General features: G+C 48.3%; 1 protein-coding gene across 3 annotated transcripts in view; it reads right to left on the bottom strand.

Annotated features, from left to right (window-relative positions):
• PBX1 (PBX homeobox 1) overlaps positions 1-13,473 on the bottom strand; it is a 127,065-nt gene that overhangs the window by 14,529 nt on the left and 99,063 nt on the right. For all 3 annotated transcript variants that reach the window (XM_066324774.1, XM_066324776.1, XM_066324775.1), the window contains exons 3-6: positions 10,808-11,052; positions 7,548-7,738; positions 6,493-6,628; positions 3,282-3,441 (exon numbers count right to left, since the gene is read on the bottom strand). In XM_066324774.1, coding sequence (XP_066180871.1) covers positions 3,282-3,441; positions 6,493-6,628; positions 7,548-7,738; positions 10,808-11,052 — 732 coding nt within the window. The remainder of the gene's footprint in view (positions 1-3,281; positions 3,442-6,492; positions 6,629-7,547; positions 7,739-10,807; positions 11,053-13,473) is intronic.

Raw genomic sequence — 13,473 nt, 5'->3', positions numbered from 1 at the left:
CAGGACAATCTTGGCTGCTCTGCATTTAAGATTTCTCTGGATGCCATCACTGTGTGTGGCCCTTGAGGACTCTGGTTGGCAAAAGGATCTGTCCACATGAAACAGCTTTCATTGGCCATTTGGTTTTGTGCTGAGATTGTCCAGGAAATCAAAGTGAAGACGGGAAGTTGTTAGCCCAAACAAGCCAGACTTCTCAGCTGATTTGAACATCTGGCTGATAAAGCCCAACCACGCGTATTCCAGTTGAAAAGGTGTTTGACATTCAGGCCTGGGTGACTGAGGATGGGAGACCCTGCTCTGAACGTGCCAGATGGTCAGACAGATGCAATCCTTGCCCTTGTCAATGTGTGGCCAATCTCTTTGACTGACTGTAGCCATTCACCAATCTCCAGCAACATGGGCATCAATGAGAGAACAGATGGGCCTGCATAGCCACAGCAGAAATGAATTTAGCTCCTGTCCCAGGTCTCATTGCATCCAGTTCCACCTCCTCTTCCAACATCACGGCCCTCCAGGGACTACACTGCTGGCCATTTCTTTCTTGTGACCTGTCCTCAGTGTACTTTCTTTCCACACGCCCTATAATGTATTTAAACCAGAAAGTCCTACAAATTCCCAGAAAGTCCTATCTTTGTTCAGACTACTTCCTCACCAAAGCTTCAGCCAATGATCTGGGAACAGAAAGAAGTCCATGGTGTAAAAGGAGAGACATTGGCCATCTTAGTTCTTCACCTCTTCATCAGCTTCCATGATTGTCCCTGGAGAATTCAGCACATCTGATGGCTCATGGTCCTGGACACAACTGTCCCAATCTCTCTCAGACAGGTATTTCAGACCTAGTATGTACAGATGTGCTTCTTGCTGCTGGGACCTACAGGATGACCTGAAGCAGGGGAGACCACATGATGTCCTCAGGACTTGTCTTTGTCCCAAAATGTGCCAGTGCAGGGACACTTGACTGAGCTGTTACATCTGTGTGGTTCAGCTGGGAGGATCTCAACTGTCAGGAGATAAAAATCTCACGCAATTCCAGTTGTCTTCTCAGGAGAGGACCTACCAGGACACCCATATCAGCTGACCCAGAGCAACTGGGGCCTCCCTGCTGCTCTGCCACTGTTGCAGCATTACAGGCAGGGTGTGGGAACGGGGCCAGGCTAGGAACACTTTATTTCTAAGGAGAAGAAGGATCTCTGTGGTCTGCAAGCTCCCCTCACACTGCTTTAGCACCGCTGACACTTCAGGCACGTGAAAAGAGGTCAATGACTCCAGACTGCAGACAAGAGAGCCACAAAGAGGACCCAGGAGCTCAAGTTTTCCCTGTTAATAACAGGACTGTTTGTCCTTTCTTGAAAGCGCAGTGTTATCCAGGGATTATCTCAGCTGTTAACTGCAGGGCACTGGCCAATTTATCTCTGAAACAACCATGTTACTGCCTGTGGGGAAGACGAGGAAACAGCCTTGCTCTGGAGCACTATTTAACTGGTCAGGCACTGAGAAAATGCTTGTTCTCCTACATGCAGCCCAGATCCAAACCCACTCAGGCAATTTGAAGCTGTTCCCTTGCTATTCCAGACCTTTGGATCTGACTCCAGCTGAAGAAAGAGGAAAAGAAGGAAAACTGCATCTCTTTGGTCCAGACTGATGTGGGCTGCACATCAGCATCACAAGGCAGCAGGCCTCTCCCTCAACACACACAGTTCTGCCCTCTCCAGCAAAATTTCTTATAGCCTTTTCTACAGGGGCTGTTAACATCAGGAGAGCCCACCTGACCATGTATTTTGTGTGAGCTCTTTGGAAAGAACGACATTTTTGAAAATGCAGTTAAATCTTCATCAGTTGAGAGAACGGGAAGGGAACAAAAATCCCCAAACCAAAAAAAAAACCAAACAAACAAAACTGCTGCAGACTGTTTCTGCAGATTTCTGCTGCATCCACCAAAGCCCTCAGAGCACCTGAGCCAGAGCAGACAGCCTTGGGCAAAGAGGAAGTGGGAGAGATTGTTCCAGCCAGAGACCCATGTCACTGCTTCCTCCCTTTGTTTGACCCATGGCTCTCCACCTTCCACTCAACTCCTTCAAAGCCAGGGGTGTTTCTGGAGTGTGATTCCTCTGATATCCACAGAGGCAGGGTTGTGCTCACTACAGAGGCATGTCCTGATGGCAGCCAGCATCTGCATGGTCTGTGTAACATCCTGCTGCCCACCATCCTCTTTGCTCCTTTTCTGCCTCTCTGAAAACACCAAGCATCCCATTCCCAGGGAAGGGCACTGTGAGCAGACACTCAGCACAAAGGCTCAAGAGTGGCACATTCCCATTCTCCCTTCCACCCCTAAAAAGAAAACAGGCACACAGATATTTGAATGGATTACAAATGGCACCCATTAAGTTATTTTTTCCCTCTCCTTGCAAACAAATCCCAATTTTCCATTGCTCTTGGATCCACAGCCCCTGACCATTTTCGGGTTGGCCAACCTTGCAGCAGGCACCACGCATGAACTGAGCATCATTCTCTAGCAGAGGAGTTGAAATCTGGGCAAAGTGCTCTGTGCCTTTGACTCTCAAAACAAACAAATGGAAACCACAGCAAATGGGAAGGTAAGGGGAAAGGGAAGGGAATGACCCATTAATTTCTCTGGATTGCACTGACACAAAAGGAAAATAAAATTCACACACAGCACACTCTAGCATGTGATCCAGACACTGTCATGTAAGCAATCAAAGAGATAACCACAACAGAAAGAAAATCAAAGGATAAAAATTTACCCAAAACAACCCCCAAAATGGCATGAGCTAGGATATCTCAGAAATGCTGGGGTTTATCCATTAGGATCACTCATGCTTCTAGCCCCATTGAAATAAAATCATTACACAATAACTTTTCTATTACTTTTTTCTTCTCCCCCCCGAAAAGCAAGCAACGGTTTGTGGACCACTTTTCTGGTTCTGTGTTTACCGACCATGCATATAAGCCCCACCACAGTACCACCAGTCACAAGGTCTGATCACATCCTTTTTTCCAACAAAAATCAGAACAGGGAGGGGAAGAAGGAAAAAAAACAGGAGAAAATAGGGAGAAAAAAGCAAAGTAAATAAAGTATCACCCCCCGAAAAACCCACCAAACCAAACCCTTTTTCCTTTTTTTTAAGACCACAAAAGTGAGCAAACGAGACCCAGAGAATAAAACTCGAAATAACCAGAGGGAGAAAACAAGAGAGAGATTAGGAGAACAAACAAAAAAACGAACACTAACAACCCAAAATAAAAGAAAAATAAAAACTAACCAGCTGAATTGGGAGTTGAGGGTGAGTTAGCCTGGCTTCCATGGGCTGACACATTGGTAGCCGTGACAGCCGTTTTGGCAGCATAAATATTGGCTTCCTCTTGAAATTTACCTATGTTCTTCTTGTACCGGATTCTCTTATTTCCAAACCAGTTTGATACCTAGAGTGAGTTCAAGAGAAGACAAGGACATTAAGGTTTCAGCTTTGCCAAGTGCACCTGCGTGAGGAAGGTGGATTAGGTCAGCTGAAGCAGTGCAGATTCTTTCCCACTCCCCAGTTTTCCTAGCACCTTCCACCCAAGGTGTGTGCTACACCAAGCCCAGGAAGGGTGATGGGAACCCCCTTGGGAGCACTGTGTTTGTGTGGGTGTAGCTGGTTCTGCTATAGATGGGATCCTCCACAGGAACCACTAGACCCCACAAAAATCTTAAGATGGATTCAAATGAACATGACAATCTTAAGATGGATTCAAACATTTGACCAAGTCAAATGACCCTGAAATTGTACAATTTCAGAACAGGTATGTGTCATTTTCACTTGCCTCCTCCCCAGTATCCCTTTGATGGGACAGATGCCCTGATTACCACCACAGCTCTGAGGGAGAACACTTGGGGAACAGACTGGGCCTGGATGACACGCAAAACTGTCACAGTATCACCAAAGCTCTCTTTCGATCCATCTGAGGGGAATCAGGGCACAAAACCAGAAGTGAATGCTCTTCACCCGGCTGAGCTCAGCTTTGCAAGGTTTAGCACGAGCCACTGCATGAACCAGGAACTTCAGGGGAAGGATGGAGAAGGAGCACAAACCTGTCCCGAAACCCAACTTTGGTCCCAGCAAAGAAGTGTGTGCCTTGGGAAGGGGTAGAAGATGTTTCCACTGTGTTTGCCCAGAGACATGCTGTTGATATTCCTGTTCACTCATGGGTACTACCTCACACTGAACTATTTCAGAGAAGACAATTTCAAAGATTCAACCCTACAGCTTGAGAAGCAACTCTCAGCTCCTTTTTCATCAGCACTGAAGACAGACAATCAGGGTAATGTCTGTACACGACTCCAAGCAGGAGACAACTTCCAGCCACTAATGATTTTGTTTGAGAGCTTATCAGGATAAAGGAAATAGGCAAATGGGGAGGATGCTGCAGCTCTCCAGAAAAGCTCCAACACTCCTAGAATTGCTTGGAGCTGCAATTTTGAGATAGCAAGACAAACCCCTTCAGTGAGATTCCAAGGACATTCTCACCTTTGCTGGTGAGCAAGAACATGAGCGCTCCCTCTTCCAAATAAACTGAGCAAGCACCAAAGACACAGAAAACAATAATGGATGTTCATCCTTTGAAGCTCATGATTTTTTCCTTATCTTAGGGAAATTGCTTGGGCTTGCGTGTTGATAACTGAAACCCATGAGCTTTTATTCCTGTGCAGCTTTCTATTTGCAGTGCTATTAGAGCATTCAGCAACTTCCACACAGAAGTGGCTTTATCCACCAATTTAATGAGTATTGAGCTCCAGATATCTAACCCTACAGAGCAGGAAAGAGAAAATACAACCTGTAGAGGCTTAGATCAGCTCAGCACCCAGCCCAGATCTGGGAGCAAACATTTTGATGCCACCACCAGGGGCTGGTGCTGTTGGCAAGGAGCTCCATTCTACCTCTTGGTACAGCTTTCTCACTAGTGACCATGTGCCCCTTCATGATCTTTCCACACGGACATCTCCTCATGACTGCTCTTCTGGCTTCACAACCTGGGTGCACTCTGAGCACCACAGGGCAGGGGGCTGGAATAAACAGCCACCACAACCTATCTGCATTTTAAAATCTGTGAAGCACCTGCCTAATCTGGTCAGAACTCTGAGTTCACATCAACTCTGCTCATGACTTACACGCATGGGACCTGTGCTTCCACTCAGTCTCAGACCTGGATGTGTGTTTGTTTCTGCCTTATTTGGATGAAGAAGGGAGGCAGATCCTGGAGACAGGCACAAAGCAGCCTCGATGCAGCACGCTCAGAAACACCTCCTAGGCGCAGCATTCCTCCTGGGCATTTTGTCTTTGCAAAGGAGAAGTTGTAAGTGTGAACAGATGAATTAGAAGTGAGAGGGGATGCACTGGGACAGCTGGAGCTTTACTTAAGCCAATATGTGCTGTCTCCTGTAGGTAACTCTGGGAAGAAGCAGCGTTTGGGTCTTCCAGCCCAGGGGAGGCGGTTGGAGTCACTCAGCAGGCACTCAGCACGGTGATGACACCTACCCCTGGATGCTGCTGCTCCTGCTGAAGGCAGACACGCTCCCACAAGGACACCAGATGCTACTGCTGTCTGCAGTTTACTCAAGTGACGAGCAGGCATGTGCCTGGGGCTGGGAAACAGCCCAAGACAGGGAATGCCACGGAAGCCTAGAGGGGCTGCTAAGCCCATGTGAGGACAAGCCTACCACAGGCCACAGAGACTGGCTCTCAATCACACAGCTTGCTCCAAAAAGAGAGGAAATAAAGAAGGGCAGGTTTGAGCAATGTATGGCAGAACATTTCAAGGGCTGACTGCGCTCCTCACAAATCACAGCAGCTCCCAGGTCAAACCTGCAGACTCCAGGAACTATGTGGCTTCCTTGAACATATGGAAATCATTCATTTTGTCTTTACTAACCACCATGTTCTGAGGGATGTGCAAGTCAGGGAGATGTCATGTTCTGCAGCACAAGGGTAATGACTGAGAGAAACGACCCTGAGAAATTCCACCCTCACTGAGCACAAACTGTAACAGTTATACCCAGATCCTTCCCACGAGGACTTGTCCATTCTATCTTATCAAGCAAAAACCTGCACAACTCTTCCTACTGCTTTTAATCCCTTGAAGAAAGGGCTTTCAGATCAAACAAGCTTTTCTTGCAGGCCAGGCCAGCACTAATTCCTTGAGGAGACTTTGCCCCTCTGAATGCTGCCACATCATTTCTGTGTTGTCAACACCTTGGCTGCACACACTGCTCCATGGAGCCTTCATACCTCCTAAATCTGCTCTCAGACTTCCCTTTTTCCATCCATGGTTTCAATCTGCAAGTGCCATCTGCACTCCCACCCACTCTCACTAACTTGCACTAAACTGATTTGATAATTAAACGCTGAACACTGGACATGGCTGACTGGTCTGAGGTCTGGAATACCCATCCCCACGCTGAGGTCTCCCACCAGCCCAGGCTTTGGGCTCTCTCACCTGTGAGACTGTGATGCCGCATTTCTTGGCTAGCTCTTCTTTGGCTTCCTCACTGGGATAAGGGTTGCTGAGATGGGAATAGAAATACTCATTCAGGATTTCCGTGGCTTGCTTATTGAAGTTTCGTCTCTTCCGCCTTCATGTGAAGAAAGAAGGGAAAATAGAAGGAAAAGGAAAGGGAATGAGCACCAGGGATCCAGAAATAGAATGCAATTTTAGATACTCTTGAGTTTCCCACGTTCCTCCCTCCCCCCTCTGCTTCTCTGAGCATGGAGTAAGACTCATGGCTAGAAGCTTCTTATCTGCCCCTTGCTGGTGACTGCTCTCTCAGCACCTTTCAAAGCAAGCAAGTCTGCATCTCAAATATATCACTGTGTCCTCCAGCTTACAGCTGAGCCTGAAAACTGGCATCCAGCTCCTCCACCTGGGAAGGTGACTCCTGACACCTGGCTGTCATGACCAAAGACATCAGTGCTGCTCTGCAAAGCTCTGTGCTGAGGAAGCAGAGCTGGATAAATCCTTGGAGAAGTCTGTTCCATTCACACCTAGGCATTATTACTTGTCTGCCATCTCTTTCCTTGTACCCCTGATGTAGCTGCCTCTCCTCCCCATTGCAAGCTACAGCCCAAGTCGCAGTCTGCACCTAACCAGCTTGGGAAACGAAATAATTATACAGCAATTTGAAAATCTGGGACAATAAAAACAGTGGGGAAAAAATGTGAGTCTAGAGGGGACAGGATGGCCTGGAGGATAAACTTTTATCCCTAACTGAAGTGCATGTTTTCACCACAGAGGCTTGTTGCAATATGCCACAGGACTTCCCTCTGCCACAGCAAAACCAGGATGTGCAACTCTCAAGGTACAGATGGTTTGAACCGCAGTCCCCTCCCTCGCTGAGCCACAGACAACTAAGAGATAAAGATGGCAAAAACCCCCTCTGGCTCAAGACATGGCCCTTCAGCTGGCCCTCAGCTTACTCCAGCACCAACAAGGCCAAGCAGCACCCCTCCCAGACCCTCAGGACACCGCGGGAAGGTTCGGAGTGGCGGGCTCACCGTGCGTCCAGGAACCGTGAGCGCAGGATCATGACGGCTTCGCACGTGCTCTGCTTCAGCTGCATCTGGATGGAGCTGAACTTGCGGTGGATGATGCTCACCATCCGCTCGATCTCCTTGGGCGAGATGGGCCGGGTCCGGCTCTGCTCACGCAGAAGGTTCATCACGTGGGTGGTGAACTCGTTGCATGCCTGGGATGGCAGGAAAAGCAAAAGAAACCCCGGGATGGGAAGGTCATTCGGCGGCGTCAAGGACGGGACAGAGATGTGAGGGCAGGCCTCACTGGCTGGGGTTTTTCAGAGCAAGAATGTGCTGGTGCTCAGGGGATGATGTCTGAAGATTTCTACTTTCATATTTTTCAGATCATGTACTGCATTAGTGTGTAACTCTGAACTCCATATAGAGTGTTAGTAAGCTCTCTTCACATTTTGGTCAGACAAAACAACCCCTCTAGGCCTGAGATCCAAGGATATCCTCTGCCTCAGGCCCCAGAAAGTATATACAAAAGTGAATTGGGAAGGTAGCAAACTGGGGGTATATGACTTCACTACCTGAAGCTGCAGCTGGAGAATTAACCCCTGACATGCAAAAAGACCAAATTTATATCTGAAAAATTCGTGACCATGGGCCATTTTGGGCGCAGCCCTTTGGGGAGGCTTCATCTGTCCTTAATGTACCTGAAGGCACTTCATTAAATATATCTGCTTTTATCCTTTTAACTTTGTCTGGCCTCTGTTTCTAGCTAAGCCTGAAACAGGCATCAGACAGAGAAATTTTGCTGGTCTGCCAAGCACAGGGCGGGAGAGACTCCCAACAAACATGCTGGTAAAGACAGGAGCTGATTTCTTTGCTCTCAGGAGGATCATGGATGGAGCTGGGGTAGATGAAGCCTTAGGATTCATGTAAAGCATGAGTCCCAGCCACTGTTTTCTTAGTTGTGACAGGAGGAGCCATAGGTTTATCGAAGAAGGACCATGAACCTTATGACCCACTGCCCCTCCTCCTGCAGCCCCACCATGTGTCCTGCAGAGCCCCTTGCGCTTCACAGGAGCAGCTCCCAGACAGACATGGCCCTGCTCCGTGCTCTTGGCACATCAGGTAAGAAGTAAATAAGGGTAATAATTAAGCCTGAGTGAGGCAGGAGCTCTGACAAATAAGGGCAAGCAGGTAACAACCCCAATTAGTTTGCTGCTGGCACAGCACTGTCTGGCTGCTCCTGCTGTCCCCATGCTGTGCTGTGAGGACAGGGCAGCGAGAAGAGCCAGGGCACAAGGGAGGGATTTTGAGGCTAGAACAAGGCCACGTCACTTCCCTCTCCTTCATCCCCACGAGCAACTCACTGACGTGATGGAATCCTCTGATTCCCAGAACCAAGCCCCAAAAACCAGGGGCAGCACTTGGACAGCGACGGCTGGAGAAGACTTTGGTGCTCCTAGGATGTGAGTGGCTGCTCTGGGGACAGTGTCTGCAGCTCCCACCCCATGATGGGGAAAAAGGAGCTGGCAGGGGAAAGAAACACTGGATTTGTGGACTGGTGACATGGGCTTGACTTGCTGTGTCTTACCCCACCCTTCCAAGCTGAATTCCCACCATGGCTCAGAGCCAACAAGGAGATATCCCCAAGGCCAGGAGAGCCCCTCCAACTGCCCATCCCAAGTCCAACTGCTGACTCCCATCTCTCAGCGTGAGTGCTGGCTGTCACAGCTCTCAGCTGGGCCTCTCATTGCTCCCAGACACCCCAGCAATTTCAGATCATCTCCTCTTGGCATGAAATAAAGAGCAATAAAGGCAAAATCACCACTGAGTGCCGTGCTGACCCAGCAGCAGCCAGACTGAGAAGCCAGGGCTGAGCTCCCAATAGCTGGATTGGAAAGAGTGGGAAGGAGGTGGAAAATCCCTGAGCCTTGCAGGACTGTGGGTGATGGCACGAGAGATTGGGACCAGCACAATCACTTGCAAAGCCACTCAGTGGCAGAACCAAACCCTGTCAGTGGGTTCTGAGGAAGAAAGATGTGGCTAAAGGCTAAAGGCTGCTCTCACCAGGGTGTCTCTTTGAGTAGCAAAAGCGAAGCAAAACCAGAATCAGAATATCAAACTAACAAAACTTCTGGTCAAGTGGAGGAAGAAGCAGAAGGTCCTTCCCTGAAGCCTGTCCCTGAGTGTGCCAAGGGCCTCTCCTTGGACTTGGGTAGCAGAGGACATGAGGTCTCTCATGACCCCACTTCAGCCTGAAACATGATGTGCTCCCCACTCTCACCCATGTGGGATGGCTGAGGCTCCTTCCTGTCTCTGTGCCTCAAGGAGTGATAACAAGGGCTGAAGACAGCCACCAAAGGTCATCCTTCCAAGCAGCCCTCTTCCTACTCCCTGCATGCCCTAAGGCTCTGCCAAAATGCCTCTCATGGCATGATTCTGCTTGGCTGCTCCATTACCAGAGCCCACCCTGACTCCAGCTCTAACCCTGGGGCACCCTTCCCTCAGCTTGGCCAATGTGGCCATGGGGGTGACACAGCCCCACCACACATCCAGCTAGCCAGGAAAAATGGAGGCGTTTACTGGCTCTAAACCAGAGATCTGAAAGCCCACCTGGCCCCTGGCAGTGGAGCTTGTCCTGCACCCAAAGAGGTGATGCCTTCTTGCCCACATCCATAAGCCATAACCTTGGGGTAGAAACCACAAGGGCAAGGTGCACAGCAGCCAAGAGAGGTCTGCAAAACATCTGGAAGCACTTGAAAGGAACTGTTTTTGAGCGCTGGCCTGCAAAGCTCTTCATGCAATTGTCAATGTTACCAATAGCTGTGTTCATGACCCAAGTAGTTTTTGTCTTTTGAGAGTAATTTACTACAAGAAAAAAGATTGGTTTTCCCTGGAAAAAACACTTTTCAAGCAGAAAATATATTCACGGAAGATTCTGATTCAAGTCTTGCTTGGACAGTTGTCATCACTGTCCAGCATCAGAGGCCAGCATGTTAGAGAGGCCTTTTCCTCCATAGGGCCAATTCTGGGTGAGATATCAGGGAAGGAGTGAAAAGTGAAAAAATCCAAGGGACAACCCATGCCAAGACTATTCTCATGCCATGTCCCAGCATAAAACCCCGACCCTCCCAACCCTAAAAAAAGCACGGTGTCATTACTCCAGCACCCCTTTGCCCCTACACTGCCTAACAGGGGATGTCAGCAGCGATGGGGACTGCGCAGATCCCGGCACCGCTCTCCCGCTGCTCTGCTCCCACCAGCACCGCCACGAAGGAGCCTGTTACCTGCTCGTACTTCTCCAGCTCCGTGTGGTAGATCTGTCGGATCTGGGAGAGTTTGGCTCTGTAGTCAGAGTGCTCCACCGAGTTGTCGGAGCCGGCTCCTCCGGACGCGGCGGCGGCGGCGGCAGCGGCGGCCGAGCCCCCTCCTTTCTCGGGGCCCGCCACCCCCTCGGCCAGGAGCATGTTGTCTAACCTCATCAGCTGCGGGTCCGTGGGCTCCTCCTCCTGCGCCCCCCGGATGCTCAGCACTGCAGGAGACACAATGGGGACAGGAAAGCCTCAGTCACTCCTGGGGTTTAACTCAGGGAAGCTCATCCCAAGCTGGACTGACCCCGTCAGCAGCAGTTTTCTTCCTTCCCGACAGGTTCCCCAACAGGCATCCTGATGCTCCAACTGATCACCAAGCTTGGTTTCACTCATCGCTGCTTGGCTTCCAGGGGCACTCCAGCTCCCTGCTCCTCTCCCTATCTTCTCCTCCTTCCCTCAGGACAGAAGTAGGGCAGAACTGGCAGCGAGCACACCACAGACCTAACACTTTCTGCTCAAACAAGCAGCAAAACTCCTAGCAACAGCAACCAAAAAAACCCAATAAATGTACCCCTGCCTGCTGCCAGAAGCAATAGGGACCATATCCTGACTCAGGCATGAGATGGGAAGTTGGAAGTCTCTAGCCCTGATCTCATCTTGCTCAGGGGTCCTCTCCTGTCACCCAACATGTCATTTACATCAACCCCAGATGGCAGAGAAAGACGCACAGAGCCCAGGGCTACTGTGCCTTGGTTTCCACATCTTGCAATACAGACTGTGGAGAGGGCTTGAAGTCCATGCTTTTAGCCATGCACTGGGAACACACACAAAAAAATGTATGAAATAAACTTTATTCTTGGAAAAAGGCCTTCCTTTTAAGAATCCAGTCGTTCCACTGATGTTTAAAACATGCTGAGAAAAGGAGCAACACTGAATTAATCCTCCCAGAATGACTTTTCAAAAAGAGAATCTTCCTCTCATCTTTGTGCTCCCTGCCTAAATTACTGCTCCAAGTTAAAGTTCTTCTGTGAAGGCTTTCCTGGAAAAACAACACGGGAGCATCCCAACCGCTTGGGATGTCCTGTGTCTGAAATATGGAGGTACCCACCCTATGTGCTCCCCCAATGTCCCCCTCCAAGGTCTGTGCTTGAACACAAAACAGTAACGTGGAGATTTCCACATGCACACGCACAGAGTTGCATAATAAACAACATAAATAAAATAAATCTTTGATGAGCGAATAAAAAAGGGCATTTCCTAAGGGAAAACAATCGTATTTCCCCAACTCATCCGGCACAGGGGCTCAGAGCACACACACCACCCCATGAGCACAAACTCTTTGCACATCCAGAGCTGGGAAATGTTGTGTGGGTTTTGATAAAGCTGTGCCTGCTGACACCTGAGATGAATTTGACCCCCTCCCAATTCACGGCACAAACAAGAGCAAGTGATTATTCCTGTCATTTAAAATAAAATAAAAAAAAAGTAGTGGAAGATCTGTTAGCAACAAGAAATAAAATCATAGCAGCTAAAAAATCCCCAGCAACCATCGGGTATGGTCTTCCCCACCTTGCAATAAGTTAAAGATACAGCTATTATCAGTATAAAATTGAAGTAAAAGACCCTGTTGAGAGGTTTGGTTAAGACTAAAAAGAGCTTTTTTAAAAAGCCTCAAAGCCTACTGAAATTACTATTTTCAGGACATTTCACTCATTCATTTAATTTTATTCATACATTTGGATCATGAAGTTATTCATTCATGCATTTATTGGCATTTTTTTGCGATTAAAATGTGCACTGTCAACAAAGGTGGGAAGGTGGGCAGAAAAAAGCCCAAGAACAGTAAAACTGGAACTAATAATAAAGAACTCCACGCTAGGGAGGATCATTTCTATATGGAGGAATGAGGGCAGAGTGCCAAATTTGAAGCTGAACCCTCAGGAGACAGGACCAGCATCTCCCCCCACCACGGGAGGCTTCCCATGGCACCCAGCCATGATAAATAGATCCAAGGAGAGAGGACAGATTTCATCAAGAAAATGGTTTGGGGTCTATGATCCATAAACAAGAACATCAGGCAAAAGTAGCCAAATCCCTTAAAAAGAGAACAGGAAAGTTGACAGGATGCAGCAGGGAGAGAGACTTGTCATGAAAATAAAGAGAACAAATTCCTATTTTTCCGGGACAAAAAAATAAATAAAAACGAGTCAATTAAAGCACATCAAAAGCCCAAATACAAAAAGGAAAGCAACACAGGTTAAAAAAAAAATTAAAAAAACACCTCAAATAAACAAATCAAAAGCAAAGTTGCCAAAACAGGCGTATCTGGATTTCAAAAGGGAAATATTTTTAGATTAAAAATCTCAGGAATCATTGACCTGACAGGTAGGCACGAGTGATTAATTAGTTTATGTTTAGAGAGCTGCTTCCTGATGAAAAGTTCTGTGTATTCCTGGGAGCTTTATTCCTGTGCCACACGCAGAGACCAGCACCCGATGGAGGGGATGTGTCCCCCACAGCAGAGACCTGAACCCAGTCTGGGCTTGGCTGCTCACTCAGAATAAAGCCCGGGAGTAAATAAATGGAAAGGCCGACGTGTCTAAGCAGGACTGATGCTGCTTATTTATCCCTGAAAGGCTGTG

This window comes from Sylvia atricapilla, chromosome 9 (genome assembly GCF_009819655.1).
Source record: "Sylvia atricapilla isolate bSylAtr1 chromosome 9, bSylAtr1.pri, whole genome shotgun sequence".
Taxonomy (NCBI): Eukaryota; Metazoa; Chordata; class Aves; order Passeriformes; family Sylviidae; genus Sylvia; species Sylvia atricapilla.
Note: the sequence above shows the minus strand (reverse complement) of the source record. Positions and strands in the feature narration are given on the sequence as shown.